This window comes from Gymnoscopelus braueri (assembly GCF_963280865.1).
Source record: "Gymnoscopelus braueri genome assembly, chromosome: 2".
NCBI classification, from domain to species: domain Eukaryota; kingdom Metazoa; phylum Chordata; class Actinopteri; order Myctophiformes; family Myctophidae; genus Gymnoscopelus; species Gymnoscopelus braueri.
The window spans coordinates 3793113-3809242 of NC_137604.1; the positions used below are offsets into that span (position 1 = coordinate 3793113).

General features: G+C 42.6%; 1 protein-coding gene across 4 annotated transcripts in view; it reads right to left on the reverse strand.

Annotated features, from left to right (window-relative positions):
- The window catches only part of LOC308097967 (ankyrin repeat and SOCS box protein 5-like), a 21757-nt gene extending 5627 nt beyond the window's left edge, over positions 1-16130 (reverse strand). The window contains exons 1-4 of one of the 4 annotated variants that reach the window (XM_080446148.1): positions 7940-8053; positions 6248-6340; positions 2728-2807; positions 1583-1690 (exon numbers count right to left, since the gene is read on the reverse strand). In XM_080446148.1, the coding sequence (XP_080302274.1) occupies positions 1583-1690; positions 2728-2807; positions 6248-6299 (240 nt within the window). In that variant the 5' untranslated portion in view covers positions 6300-6340; positions 7940-8053. Of the gene's footprint in view, positions 1-1582; positions 1691-2727; positions 2808-4360; positions 4495-6247; positions 6341-7939; positions 8060-16055 lie in introns of those variants that run through there. The other 3 variants (XM_080446150.1, XM_080446147.1, XM_080446149.1) reach the window with 3 other exon arrangements.

Sequence of the window (16130 nt, forward strand, 5' to 3'; positions counted from 1 at the left end):
AGCAGCACAACACCACACCAGGCTACTGTCAGCTAAGAACAGGAAACTGAGGCCACGATTTGCGGTGGTGTAAAGTAGCTAAGTACTTTTACTCAAGTACAGTTTTGAGGTATTTTTTTACTTTACTGGAGTACTTCCAATTTTCAGTACTTTTACTTCTATTCCACAACGTCTCAGAGGAAAATATCTTGTACTACTTTTACTCCACAACAAATATTTGAAAGCTTAAGTTACTAGTTTCTTTATTAGATTATTATTACAAAACATACATTAACCACTTCAGACCTAAATACATTCGGCCACGGTTCAGGCCATGTTTAAAGTCACTTTAATCATATTTCTTCACCATGCTGATGCATAGAGTTGCTGCCATGTCATTTGCTGATTAGAAATTCCCATAATGTGCATTTGGACAGGCATTCCTAATAAAGTGGACTGTGTGTGTGTGTGTGTGTGTGTGTGTGTGTGTGTGTGTGTGTGTGTGTGTGTGTGTGTGTGTGTGTGTGTGTGTGTGTGTGTGTGTGTGTGTGTGTGTGTGTGCGCGCGTGCGTGTGCGTGTGTTTGTGTGTGTGTGTGTGTGTGTGTGTGTGTCATATTAAATAATGTAATGATCTAATATTTGCGTTGCGTTGCGTTTAGGCTATTATTAATAATGTAATAATAGCCTAAAGTAATAATAAAGTCACATATTTTACATTAGCTCCAGCAGGCTCAAGACTCTGTTTTACTCGCAAGCATTCAAATCCCCTGATGTGTTGTTTTGTCTTTTATCTCATTGTTTCTGTTTAGTATGCCTCTGTATGTTGTTTACTATTGTTTATTTTGTTGTGTTGATGAAATGTTCAGTACAGCACTTTGGTACAATGAAAGTTGCATTTAAATGTGCTTTATAAATAAACTTGATTTTATTTGATGTATAAGTCATGTTAACCCATTCAAACCCGGAACATACGTGCAATCACTTTATCCATATGTTATACTTTGGCTAATCAAAAATAGCAGATCTACAAGTTCATATGAACTTGTAGATCTGCTATTTTTGAAAAATCGTGATTTTTTTTTGCAAATCTTTGACTATACATTTTTTAAAGCGAACATTTGTAACTCAAATCTTTGCTACTGGGGGGGGTCCCTGGAACAACATATTTTGAGATGGGGGTCCTCGGCCAAATACATATAATTTTTGGGGTCCTTGACATGAAAACGTTTGAGAAACACTGATAGAGAAACATAAGCTTTTTCAAAAAACTCTTAGGATTCAGAAGACATTTGTAGAATATTATATTCAAAGATTTGCACAAATGTTCATGATTTTTCTAAAATAGCAGATCTACAAGCTCATAGCACTCAGTGCCGCGCTATGAGCTTGTATATCTGCTATTTTTGAATAGCCAAAAGATTTTAAAATGACAGAGATGCGTTCTCGGATTGAATGGGTTAAATAATGTAATAATAAAGTCATATATATTTACATTAGCTCCAGCATGTATCATATTAAATAATATAATAATAAAGTCATATATATTTACATTAGCTCCAGCATGTATCATATTAAATAATGTAATAATAAAGTCATATTTACATTAGCTCCAGCGCGTATTAAAGCTCGGACACAGGCCACATGACCCGACAGACAGGCTTCATGGAGTGGAGTCACAAGATCTATGGTGATGATGTTGGCATGGTAACCCTGCAACACAAACAAACAAACAAACAAACAAACAAACATATCAGTTTTAGTGGAACGGCTTCTGAAATCTAAGCATTCATATGTAGCAATACCACAATGCAGGGGTCTTCAAAAATGTTCAGGCCAAGGGACCCCTTAGCTGACAGAGAGATGGAAGAAGGGACCCCCCACTGCATGTATAGAATTGTGTTGCAGATTAAACATTATCATAGACTTTATAGATAGCTTCATAGACTTGTTTGACAGCACTGTCATCAGTGTATGTTGAATTTATGTGTATTTTCAGACATTTAAACCACTTAAACAACTTAGTAAATACTTAGTAAACATGACTTTTCACTCTGTACTTGGTCTGCTCTTTTTTCCCTCTATACCAAACCTCTCTGAGCGAGGCGTTGTGCGCTTGTAGATCTGCTATCTTTGGCTAACGTTCTCCTCAGAATAGGGATGCTAGGGTTCAAGTGGTTTGGTTAATGTAAAAAAAAAACATTATCCTATCACTCAAAGATGTGGTGACACCCGTGTAGTAACTCTGAGGACCCCCTAGGGGTCCCGGACCCCCCGATAAAGACCCCTGCCACAATGTACGAATACTCTGTAACAAGTAAAAGTCTTGTACTCGGGTTTTCACATGAGTAAAAGTGCAAAAATATTTCCATACTGTCATACTGTCGGTAGCAAAGCTCACAGTGTGTCGCAATTAGGATATTTTGGCCTTCATTAAACATTTTGATAAACACAAAGTTATATCATACAGACAGTATTGCATATATATTATTACAGAGGGTCTCAAAGTCAGATCCAGGGAACCTCTGGGTTACTGTAACTCTGAGAGTGTACACATGGAACCAAATGGACCCTTACGGGTCTGTAACTCTGAGAGTGTTCAAATGGAACCAAATGGACCCTTACAGGTCTGTAACTCTGAGAGTGTTCAAATGGAACCAAATGGACCCTTACAGGTCTGTAACTCTGTACACATGAAACCAAATGGACACGTGTGTGTGTGTGTGTGTGTGTGTGTGTGTGTGTGTCACCTGGGCCAGTAGGGTGCGGAGGGCCAGCAATCGTCCCTGGGAAGCGGCTTCATGGAGGGGAGAGCGGTCAGCCCATGACCCTGTCAATCATACACACACACACACACACACACACACACACACACACAGAGAGAGAAAGACACATGTAATGTCACTCCCACACAGTGGTGTAAAGTAACTAAGTACATTTACTCAAATACTGTACTTAAGTACAATTTTGAGGTATTTTTTGTTTACTGGAGTTTTTCTGATTTTCTGTACTTTTACTTCTACTCCATTACAGGCAAATATTGTACTTTTACTCCACAACAATGATTTGAAAGCTTTAGTTACTGGTTACTTTGAAGATTTTGATTATTATTACAAAACATGCATTAATCACTTAAATAATAATATTTAAATACTTTTCGACCATTTGCAAATAACCGATCTACAAGCTCACAATGCGTCGTGATGCCACACATCACAACGCATCACGACTTTTACTTTTGGTACTTTAAGTACATTTTAATACCAATACTTTTGTACTTTTACTCAAGTAAATTTTGAATTCTGGACTTTTACTTGTAACAGAGCACTTCTATATTAGAGTATTGATACTTTTAAGTAGTAAAACATTTGAGTACTTTTCCCACCACTGGCGCTCGGGGAGCAGTAAGGGGTTAAAGGGTAAGACCACTGTGGTAGAGGTTTGGGTTGTGTAGTTACCTTGGCATGATATAACTCCAAAGGTGGACAAGAAATCTAAAATAATTGCTCCATTGATTAGAAATTAATAATTCAGAATATGCTCCTCATTGACTTACATTGTACGGTAAAACAGATCTCAAAGTCACTCTTTTAGCACATAAAAAAACACAAACAAAGTCGATTCAGACAATATAGAACATCACCAAACCCACTACTAACAGTACTGGGTTTGTTTGTTTTTTAATAAAAAAGAAACAATCCCATTCCTATCTGGGTAGGAGGTCAGATTTGGGCTGCCAGGTTGAACAGGGCCTGGGGGTCTTACAGCGTAGTGGTGGTCGGGGCTGAATACAACAGTGGTTCTCAACATGTGGGTCGGGACCCCAAGGGAGGTCCCCCCATGATTCTTTTTTTTGGGGGGAGGGGTCCTCAGTTGACAGTGAAGTGACAATTTAAGGACTTTTAGACCTTTTAATACCTAAAAAAATGAGGGGAAAAAAAGAGCTTTACTGCATCAAAAAGCCCCTACCTCTGGTCAGACGCAGGAGGAGGAGCCAGGCCCGTAGACAGTGACTAGAGCCTCCTATAGCCTCGCCAACACCAGCTGCTAACATCTCACCTAACCACCTGGCCTGGCATCGGCCGGACTGATGGCGCAGATTCACGTATTCCATTCACACATCATGCCATGTGTGAATGGATCCGCGTTGTCGGTCTGGCTAGCGCCAGGCTAACCCTAAACCCCTAATTAGCACAAGAGACAGTGGGGGGGCAGTAGGATGCCACTTGGACACAACACGGCTGCAAAGAACTTAGCAGAGAGTGAGGTTTGGCTCCAAGTACTTTAGTCTCTCTCTCTCTCTCTCTCTCTCTCTCTCTCTCTCTCTAGTAGCTCTGTCTCTCTCATATAAAGTATACAGTAAGTACAGTACAGGGTACATACCCTTGGCTCCATATCCCCAGGGCACATCCACCCAGTTGTAGTAATAGGTCATTTTTCACGTCAACCGCGGGCCTGCTTATAGCAGCTTGTAGCCGATATGTGTCGGATCACATTACCGGCTTAGCAGACAGCTGACACACGGCTCACACAGAGCTCAACAAACAAGCAAGCCCTCACCCACCCACCCATCCACTCCCTGCCTGCCTGCCTAAGGCCCCGCGTGTTGATTTTGACGGCAAATTTGGATTTAGTTTTAGTCACAGTCTTTTGAATACAATTCCATTTAGTTTTGGTCATATTTTAGTCATCTGAAATGTTTTAGTTTTCGTCTAGTTTTAGTCGACTAAATCTACAGTTGATTTAGTCGACTAAAATGTATGTTGGCGGTGCCTTGATGGCGTCGTAATGGATGATTTTACACTTGGTTGCATGCTGAAAATAGTAGATCTACAAGCCCACAACGCGTCGCAGCGCGACGCGTTGTGAGCTTGTAGATCGGCTATTTTCAGAGCGCAACACCCGAGCGCAACCAAACATAAAATGACTTGTCTTTTAGTTCTACTGGATCTCTTCTCCACTAGATCCCTCACTGACATTTTAGTCTAGTTTTTATTTGTTAACGAAATTGTCAATATATTTAGTCTTAGTTTTAGTCATTATAGCTTAGTTTTTATCTAGTTTTTATCTAGTTTTCGTCAGTGAAAAAAGGTAGTCGACGAAAACTTTTCGGCATAGTTTTAGTCGACGAAATCAACACTATGTGTCTAAAGCAGGGGTCTTCAACAGGGGGTCCGGGACCCCTAGGGGGTCCTCAGAGTTACTACAGGGGGTCCGCCAAATCTTTGTGTGATATGATTTTTTGTTTTTATCTGAACCACTTGAACCCTAGCATCCCTTTTTCTGGAAAACTTTTGCCAAAAAATAGCCGATCTACAAGCTCACAACGCCTCGCGCGCTGCGAGGCGTTGTGAGCTTGTAGATCGGCTATTTTTTGGCAAAGAGGTTTGGTGTAGAGCGAAAAAAGAGCAGACCAAGTAAACGAAAAAAGTTTAATCTGAAACACAATTGTATACAATATAGAGGGGGTCCCTGCTTCATCTCTCTCTCAGCTAGGGGGTCCTTGGGCTGAAAACGTTGAAGAACCTCTAAAGCATTGTGTCCACTGGGCTTTTTTTTCAAATGCCCAGCGAGCGCAACGCCAGAACCGCAAGAGTTTCCAAAAATGCGCTGTGCTCAGGAACAGAACATCTTGGTGGACAGGGGGCTGAACTCAGTGATTTTCCAATTTTTTTCATATCAAGGACCCCCACGTGAATACGTATTTGGCCGTGGACCCCCATCTGAAGCGATTTTGTGCCTGGGACCCCTATTTTCTGCAATTTTTTGTCTATACACGAAAATAGCCGATCTACGACAGGCTCACTTGCCTGTCTCCAGGTTTTGTTCAGAATAGTTGGCACACTGTCCACGAGTATACATCAGGGTCAGGTCTATATGTTTCTAGTAATGACATTTTCATTTTGTGGCGATGCGACGTGCTGTGAACTTGTAGATCGGCTATTTCCACTATTAATGTTTTTGGGAAAGTTATAAAAAATTTCAGTAATTTCTTTGTATGGTTAAAAATAGGGCTGAAGTGGTTAATGTATCATAATATCATAATTTATATCTGAAAAGTAACTAGTAACTAAAAGTTTTCAAATAAATGTAGTGGAGTAAAAGTACAATATTTGCCTCTGAGATGTAGTGGAGTGGAAGTAAAAGTATTGGAAATTGGAAATACTCAAGTAAAGTACAATTACCTCAACATTGTACTTATGTACAGTACTTAAGTAAATGTACTTAATTACTTTCCACCACTGAGTAAGTACAGTACAGGGTACATACCCATGTCTCCATCTCCCCAGGGCCCATCCAGCCAGTTGTAGACATAGGTCATTATTCACCTCAACTGCGGGCCTGCTTATAGCAGCTTGTAGCCTATAGTGTCGGATCACATGACCAATTAATTCCTCTCCACACACACATTTCTGTGTTGTCACTGCTGTCCTATCCTACTGACTCATCTGCCAGTAAGGAGCCCCCACCGAGAGGACGTAGAGCCTTCGTCCTACTCCTCCCGCCCAAGTAACACTCCCTACTGACAGGTGCCGCCCCCAGCCCGTAGGAGCAGTGGCGTACGTAGCCAGAACGCTAGCCGAGGCTGGGCCCAGCCAGTTGCGGGTGGGCACACATGCGCGAAGCGCGCCCGCGCGAACATTTTCGGTTATTAGCGGTTTCTGATACTTTTTTCGCGGGTTTGTGACGGATTTCGGGTACCTATATATACACTGTTATCAAAATGGCTGAATCTGACATAAAAAATTACAAGCCCGGCTTCCTCCCCTGAACACGGGCCATTTGTGTTTGTGTAGACGCTCCACAAAGCCGGATGCACCACGGTGGATTCGAAACCACAACCTCCGTGGTGGTGGGCAGTGACCACCCGGGCGCAAATCAGTAGTTCTCAAACTTTGTCGTGCCGAGGACCCCCAAAATTATATGTATTTGGCTGCGGACCCCCATCTGAAAATGTTTTGGGCCAGGGACCCCCAGAAGATAACTTATTTTTGTGTTAAAAACATTCACATTTCTACATGTATATAATGTTAAAGTGGTTAAACTCCTTGAGGACCCCCTGGAGCCCATCAAGGACAGCTGAGCCTAAGAGAGAACCCTGAGACTCACTTTGAGAACCAGTGAGCTAGGGAGTACATGTATAGTGTGTGTGTGTGTGTGTGTGTGTGTGTGTGTGTGTGTGTGTGTGCGTGTGCGTGTGCGTGTGCGTGTGCGTGTGCGTGTGTGTGTGTGCGTGTGCGTGTGTGTGTGTGTGTGTGTGTGTAGGACAATGCTGTCTTTGGATAGCTTCTTCTATCCTGTGAGTGTATGAGCTTACAATTTGCACCGATTTTGTATCCATCGGGTTTTGTGATACATAATCCTTTTTTCCCTCTTTTCCATATTGGTACCATATTAAAAATAAATTGCCAAATCAATACGTTTATCCCGGCAAGACCCACAGCTATTTATTTATTTATTAAATAAGTAAATTACCCATTTATTTATGTATTTATATATTAATTCATTAATTAATGTATTTATTTACATATTTATTTATTTGCTTGCTTGTTTTCATGTTCAACGAGTGGAAAGATAGATAAGATTTGTATTATAATATTTGTATTATTATTATTATTATTATTATTATTATTATTATTATTATTATTATTAGTAGTAGTAGTAGTAATAGTAGTATTAGTGACAGTATTATTATCATTATTCATATTATTATTATTATTATTATTATCATTATTATTAGTAGTAATAGTAGTATTAGTAACAGTATTATTATCATTATTATTAGTAGTAATAGTAGTATTAGTAACAGTATTATTATCATTATTCATATTATTATTATTATTATTATTACTATTATCATTATGAGAGCTAAATAAAAAGCAACCTATCTGCCCCCCCACCACCACCACCACCACCAGCAGAGATCAAAGAGAAAGAAGTGAATCTGAAGTAAGGACCGACCTTGGCTGGTCAGAATGCCCCAGCAGGCTCTCTTCCTGTCGGGTAAGTCCTCGGCCGAAGCCCGCTGTCTCTTCCCGGACACAGTGGAGGGGACGTCGGGCATGGTGACAGCCAAGTCCCGGTAGGAAGGAGGGTGTAATGTAAGGGTTAGGGTTAGGGTAGGTGGGTGTAAAGGGTGGGCTCTGGGCTGACACAACAACAACAGTTACAGGCTCTGCCGCAGCACTGTTTATTTATTATGGTCACTTGACTTCTGCAAAACACGCTCCAAGCGGCCGAAAACAGCCGAAAATAGCCGATCAGGGTGAAAACATCAGATCCACAAGCTCACAGAGAGCTTGTGGATCTGCTGTTTTCACAACGGCGGAGCCACAAATAGCGAGTCGTCCTCCAGCGCGGTGTTACGGGGACGTCGGTGACCCATCGAAACGTGTGACCATCTTGTGGAATTTGCACAACGTCATATACGTGGCCTAAATGCAGTGGTGTAAAAGTAACTAAATACATTTGCTTCAAGTACTGTACTTAAGTACAATTTTGAGGTATTTTATTTTTTACTTTACTGGAGTATTTCCAATTTTCAATACTTTTACTTCTGCTCTGTTCTCAGAGGCAAATATAGTACTTTTACTCCACTACAATTATTGGACAGCTTTTTTGGTTACTACTTGTAGTTTTTTTATATTACTACAAAACATACATTAACTTCTTCAGCCCTATATAGACTTTGGCTATTCGAAAATAGCAGATCTAGTTGCTATTTTCAAATTATTTTGTACATTTTGAAAACCTGAAATGGAAGATTTCTGCATAATGAGTAGTTGAGTACTTTTACTTTTGGTACTGTAAGTACATTTTGATGCCAATACTTTTGTACTTTTACTCAAGTAAATTCTGAATACCAGACTTGTACGTGTAACAAAGTATTTCTGCATTGCAGTATGGATACTTTTACTTAAGAACATTTGAGTACTAACTTTTGACAGGTCACCATTTTCACCGTAACACCGGAGGACGGCCCTACCCCTCAGCACACGCACTGCCCTGGGATTGGTCGGGTTGAAGTGTCTCCTGACCAATCCGAGCGCTCCATGGTTATAAAAGGGGCGGGTTTCTTGAGTGTGAGATCAGAAGCGGATTGGTGGGATGGTTGGGATCTGCCCCCCCTCTCTCTCTCTCTCTCTCTCTCTCTCTCTCTCTCTCTCTCTCTCTCTCTCTCTCTCTCTCTGATTGGTGTAAACGACTTTGTTGTTGTTTTCTGTGCCCTGCCCACCGCACTGCACGCGACACATTACATGAGAGAGAGGGGGGAGAGAGAGAGAGAGAGAGAGAGAGAGAGAGAGAGAGAGAGAGAGAGAGAGAGAGAGAGAGAGAGAGAGAGAGAGAGAGAGAGAGAGAGAGAGAGATGGGGGCGGGGTTGAGATGCTATTTTTATATTGGCCTTATTTAGACTGCAGAGTCATCAACCATCAACCTGCACACGACTGTGTGTGTGTGTGTGTGTGTGTGTGTGTGTGTGTGTGTGTGTGTGTGTGTGTGTGTGTGTGTGTGTGTGTGTGTGTGTGTGTGTGTGTGTCAACATCAGAGCACCATCCATACACTGTAGCCATATAATGCTGACTGTGACTCTTTAAATTCACACCAAAAACCACTGTAACAAATCTGGTTTAGCAGTCGCGGAAAGTAACTACTGTACTTACAGGGGTATTTCACTTAGGGATATTTTAACGTTTACTCAGGCTTTTGTGAGCACCCCAGATGGTTTATAAGTTGCTTGATTCAGTATCTAGATATTTGATTTTATCAGTCACGCTTCCTTCCTAATTTATATAAACCCATTGTAACTTCAAACTCCATTTTAACCATGTTAGATTCATTGGGAAAAAAAACAGTCCTTGGTTCTGGTGACTGATATTTTCCTTCTAATGCGTGAGGGGACGAGTCGTGTTTTAAAAAAAATACATATTATTATTATTATTTGACTTTTCCCCAAAAAATATAAACAATCACACCCAGTGTGAAGAGAGTGGTGCCTTTGAATTAGTGTAACTGGTTGCATCCTTGTGTTGCAATCAGCTGCAGCTGTTGAGGCCGTGCTCAAACATACGGACGGACGGACAGACACACACACACGGTCAAATGTACACATTTGAGCTCAGCTCAAATACCAGTTGTCCGTCTTGATGAGGTCGCCTGACGTTGGTAGTGGAACGATGATCATTGTGCGTCATAGCTCCGGCAGCTCGCCAGACGTGTGTACTGTGTACTGTACTTGGTTGGATTTCCTGGGAGCTTTTCGACCACTGTACCACGCTACAACTCCTTCCTCTTCACTTTCCCCACGGATCTTGGCAGTCTGAGAAAGGTTCCTGCCAGAGATGTCATGATCTTCCAGCTCTTGCCATCTTTCTGGTTAACATACTGCGCCTCTTCAATCTCCCTGATCTTTCAATAAGCTCCAGTCAGTTCCGGTGGTACAGCTCCCCCTGTTTCTGTTTATATTCCTCCCTCAGACCCTGTCCTTTTCGGTCAGCGACAAAGCCCCTGTGTGCTGCTCTCAACTTCGCCCTGGCTCTGGTGATTCTAGGACAGGGGTGATGCAACTTTGATGATGCAGATCGAGGGACACTATATTTCCACACTCACTCCAGAGGGCCACATTGCATATACTGTCGGGCAGACACATCTTATCTACGTATTTTAACTTTTTTTGTAAATTAATTCTGTATTTCTATGCCACACAAAAGTAGCAAAAATAGCCGATCTACAAGCTCAAAACGCGTCGCAGCGCGACACGTTTTGAGCTTTGAGATCTGCTATTTTTGCTATTTTTTAATTGGTATCCTGATCTTTTTTCAATTATGTTTAGAGGGGGTCCTGCATGAAAAGGTTTAGAAAAAGTTCAGTCAGTGAAACAGTTAACCCTGGAAACTGTCACATAATCTGTCTCTACCATGACATCCAGTGCTGCTACACAGTGATGCCATGTCTATTTATTATAAGCGACTTTGGGCTTGTTTTTCTGTAAAGTCGCTTGTGAATATTGGTAGTTGCGAGTTGTCTTTTTTGGGGGCTTGTTAATAAAGTGTAGTTGCTTATTTGGGCTTCCCGTTCCTTCCCTAAATGTTGTTTAAACCAGTGGTTCTCAAAACGTTTCATGTCAAGGACCCCCCAATTTGTTTTTTTCAAGATTATTTTGAAAATAGCTGAGCTTATAGATCAGCTACTTTCACACACTTTTCACACACACACACACACACAGTCTCTCTCTCTCTCAGCAGCTCTCACCCTTTGAGAGTGAGACGCCTCCTTCCAAGATGGCGGCCGCATTTGTTTGTGCCTGAGTTTTAGCTCTTAAAATCACTAAATATCACGGTTGAGTCTGCCACACATCGTGTGTTTTTTGGTGTATTATGTCAACAACCTGATCTGGAGCAGTCAGAGCAGTCTGGAAGAGTTGGACAATTTTATACCGGATTTATCAGCAGATACAGTGTATGATCCAAGTGCACCAGAGTGACACCGCTGGCTACAGCTACTATGCCAAGGGCTGGTGGTGGAGGGTCGGTGTGCCCTCGCACTACACCCGAGGTTTATAAAGCCCAAGATGGGAGTGTAATCGTAGAGGATGAACTACTGAACTTCATGGTCAACAAAATGAGAACACTGACTCATGATGAAATCGTCTTGCTAACCTCGAACAACTTCTCATCCGAGTGGATTGAAGAGTCCAAACGGATTTTGTTTGAAATGTGCAAGACCAAGACCACGATGCGCAACATCAAGCGCACAGGACCCCAGAAAGACTCCAATAACATAAGCGACTGCATGAAATTGTTAAATGAGTGTGGGGAGGACATCCCCAGGTTTGTTTCACACCATCTGGACCTGCTTCCACCTGTTGGATTTGGCAGCATTGATGCCTCAGCACTCCTCAGTAGAGTGACACAGCTGAGCTGGGAAGTAACCCGTGTAAAGGAGACCCTGGAGGCTCAGTCTGGTGTAAATGAGAACCTGGGGGCGGATGCAGCGACCATGGATCGTAGGCTGTCAGCGATGGAAAAACTCTGTGGACCCTCTGGCCGGACCCACGGAGCTGGCGAAGAACCAACGGCAGTAGCGGACCCCCATGGATCCGCTGTTCGAGCCCACATGGCTAGTGGAGCATCAGCGGCAGTGACTGAACCCCGTGGACCCCCTGGCCGGGCCCGCGGGGCCAGTGGTACAGCAGCAGCAGTGACAGATCCCCGTGGACCCTCTGGCCGGACCCGCGGGGCTGGGGGAACTTCAGCAGCGGTGACAGAGCTCTGTGGATCTTCTAACCGTGCCCATGTGTCTGGCAAGAAGTCAACGACCCGGCAGAGGGGGGAATCGGACCCAGCAGCGCCCGACTGCCAACCATGGGAAGAGACCCTGAGCCCCCCACAGTCACCAGCATGGAGCTCAATCGTCAAGAAGGGGAAATGTAAGCAGCCCGACACCGGAACCATACGTCCCAAACGGGCACAGAGGAGGAAGGTGGGAGTAGTTGGTACGGGTACAGAGAGCAACATCACAGCAGTCACAACAAAGCTGGTGAGTGTATTCGCTACCAGATTTACTCCCACCCTTGAGGCTGACACGCTAAGATCCTATCTATCTGTTAGTCTAGGCACGCCTGTAACATGTCGGAAGATAGACTCACTTCAGAGCAGGTTTAGCTCCTTCCACATAACTGCGGAATGTGAGGACATAGCAACTATGTTTGACCCCCAACTCTGGCCAGCAGGCGTATACGTACGTCGGTACTTTGAGGCTCGCAGACCCAGAGACAGCAATAACGACGCAGCCTTCAGACCGGGAGGTGGGACAGACCTACAGCTCCTAAAGAACTTCATCGCCCATGCATCCCCTCCTGGGAGCCAAAGCCTGACAAGTGATCAGGAAAGTGTCAGCTTAACATGAACTTATGTGTTGTCTCGTATAATGCCCGAGGGCTGCGTGTGGGACACGGAGAGGCGGACAAATCACGCCGTGTCATTGTTGATAAACTACTACTGAATTGTGACGTCCTATGTTTGCAAGAGACATTCCTGGCTAGGCAGGACCTGGAAGGACTCAGCTCTGTTCATGATGACTTTCATGGTGCTGGTGAGTCCACAACGGACCTCAGCACTAAAATAGTCCGGGGTAGAATACCAGGTGGAGTGGCAATCTTATGGAACAAAAAATATGATAATCTTGTAAATGTGGTCAGATTGGATGTTGATTGGGCCATCGGCATTGAGTTCAACTGCAGCGAAAAGAAGTTCATAATTCTAAATGTCTATACACCCTATGAATGCACCATAAATGAAGATGAGTATCTTAATAGATTGGCATGTATCATGTCTTTCATCCAAGACAACACCTCCACCTGCATTTATGTAGTGGGTGATATGAATGCGGACATATCAGATGGCAAGGCATTATTTGGTAACCATCTTCTCCAGTTCTGCACTGAGTATGGCTTGATCCTTTCTAGCAAGGCACTTTTACCCTCTGATAGCTACACTTATATCAGCGAGGCTTGGCATACAACCTCATGGCTCGATCACTGTATAAGTACTGTAGATGCACATGACTCTCTACAGTCCATGCATATCAACTATGACTTGGCCACTACTGACCATATTCCTCTCTCCATGTTGATCAATACTGGTAATCTACCTGTGTTATCACCAGCAGAGGGCAGCAAGAGACCTAGGAAACTAGACTGGACCAAGGCTACCAAGCACCAGTTGGAAATATATCAAAGCCAAACTAATGCTCTGCTAGATGAAGTCAAACTCCCTAAGCAGGCCATCCTATGTCATGACTTAAATTGTAAAAACCCACAACATAGCATTGATCTGTGCACAATGTATGAACATATTGTGGAGTCTCTTTTAACTGCCAGCAGGCCTCTACATAAGCAAAGGTCAAATGGGGGCCTTGCCAGGCCAGGTTGGAATGAATATGTAGCAGAACTGCATGCGGATGCCAGTAGGGCTTTTAAAGAATGGGCTGGATCAGGCAAAAATAAGTCTGGTCACCTGTTTGAACGGAAAAAACAGACCAATGCTAATTTTAAATATGCACTTCGTTTTATTAAGAGACAGGAAAATACAATGCGGGCCGATGCACTTGCTAAAAAATTACAAAATAATAGTGCCACTGATTTCTGGAAAGAAATCAGAACTATTAATAACTGTAAAACATCGTTACCGTCAAGTGTCGATGATGCAAGTGGCCCAGAGGACATATGCAATCTGTGGCAGAAAAAGTTCTATGAATTATTTAATTGTATCCCAAGTAAGCCCTTCCAAGTTGGCGCAGTCAATAAAGATGAGGAGGTGGCTATCACCCCACAAGAAATACTTGAAGCTGTTCTGAAACTCGACAACAATAAGGCCTGTGGGTTGGATAACATTGCTGCTGAACACCTGAAAAATGCCAACAAGAAACTGCATATTTTACTTGCTATTTGTTTTACTGGGTTTTTGGTTCATGGTTCACTACCAAAATCCATTTTATCTGTTATTTTAGTGCCTGTCATTAAGGACAAGGTGGGTAAGCTGAATAGCTCTGAGAACTACAGGCCGATAGCTATAGCCAGCATTTTATCAAAAGTATTGGAAAGAGTTCTCCTCAGTAGGCTGGAGCAGTATTTACTGACAGCTGACAATCAGTTTGGTTTTAAACAGAAACATGGCACCGACATGTGTATCTTTGCACTCAAGGAGATATTGGACAAATACTCAAGTCAAAACACCACTGTATTTACTTGTTTTATTGATGCCTCTAAAGCTTTTGACAGAGTCAGTCACTGTAAACTTTTTAACAAATTATGTCTGCGAGGGGCCCCCCGATATTTGATAAGGATTCTGGTCTACTGGTATGCACACCAGACTATGCTGGTTAAATGGGGTAATTCTATCTCCGCCCCATTCCATGTGACCAATGGGGTAAGACAAGGCAGCATTTTATCTCCTTTCCTTTTTAATGTTTTTATGGATGATTTATCTGTACAATTGAATGCCTGTAAAACAGGGTGTATCATTGGTGACTGTATCATCAACCACCTCATGTTTGCAGATGACTTGGTGGTCCTATGTCCTAGTAGTGCTGGTCTCCAGCAGTTACTAAGAGTGTGCTCACAGTATGGAATTGATTTTGATATCAAGTACAATGCAAAAAAGAGCATAACGCTGATCGTGAGAAGTAAGGAAGACAGTAAGCTGGTATTTCCTGACTTCTGTCTGTCTGGTATGACACTGAAAGAGTGCAAGGAGACCAAATATCTAGGTCATTTTATAACAAATGACCTATCTGATGACAGAGATATTTTTAGACAGCGCCGTAAACTATATGCCCAAGCCAACATGCTTGTTCGCAAATTCAATTTCTGCTCAGTTCCAGTGAAAATCTCACTTTTTAAAGCTTACTGCACTCCGCTTTACACGGCCCACCTGTGGCGACACTACAAAAAGGGCAGTCTGCAAAAAATGACAGTGGCCTATAACGACTGCATGAGGCTACTGCTCAAAGCCCCAAGATGCTGTAGTGCCAGTCAAATGTTTGTAGAAATAAATGTACCCACTTGCCCTGCTGTATTACGAAACCTGATGTATAGATTTATGTACAGGTTAACAGACTCTGTGAACAGCATCATTGTATCACTCTCTAATCCTGCCAAGAGCTCTGTTAGGCTGTCATCTAAGCTATGGACACACTGGCGCTCTAGCCTGTATGTGCAGAGATAAGGCTGAAAGTCCTGCCTTGTTTGTATATGCTTTGTTGATTTGTTGTTTTGTTTTGTTTTTGTTTTGTTTTTATATGTTTTATGTGTTCTTCACTATGGACCCCCCTGTGTGTGTCTTGAATAAAGTTTGAATTGAATTGAAAAATAGCCGATGATATACAGTAGTAAGTAAAGTATAAAGTCTAAATGCTCATGTGGCCTTCTTTTGGGCTTGTTTTTTCATAGACCCTGGTTGCTTATTTCTCTCGCAAAATCTGGCAACACTGCTGCTACATTAAGACTTGTCAGTATTACAAGTCACAACCAGACATAGCTTTATAACCAAACACAAGCCACCATTACGTCTTCACTCACCCAATGAGATGATACACGGTGACACACGCAACATCTCCCGTCAACAAATACACTTTTAGCCGTCCTCAGAATCTC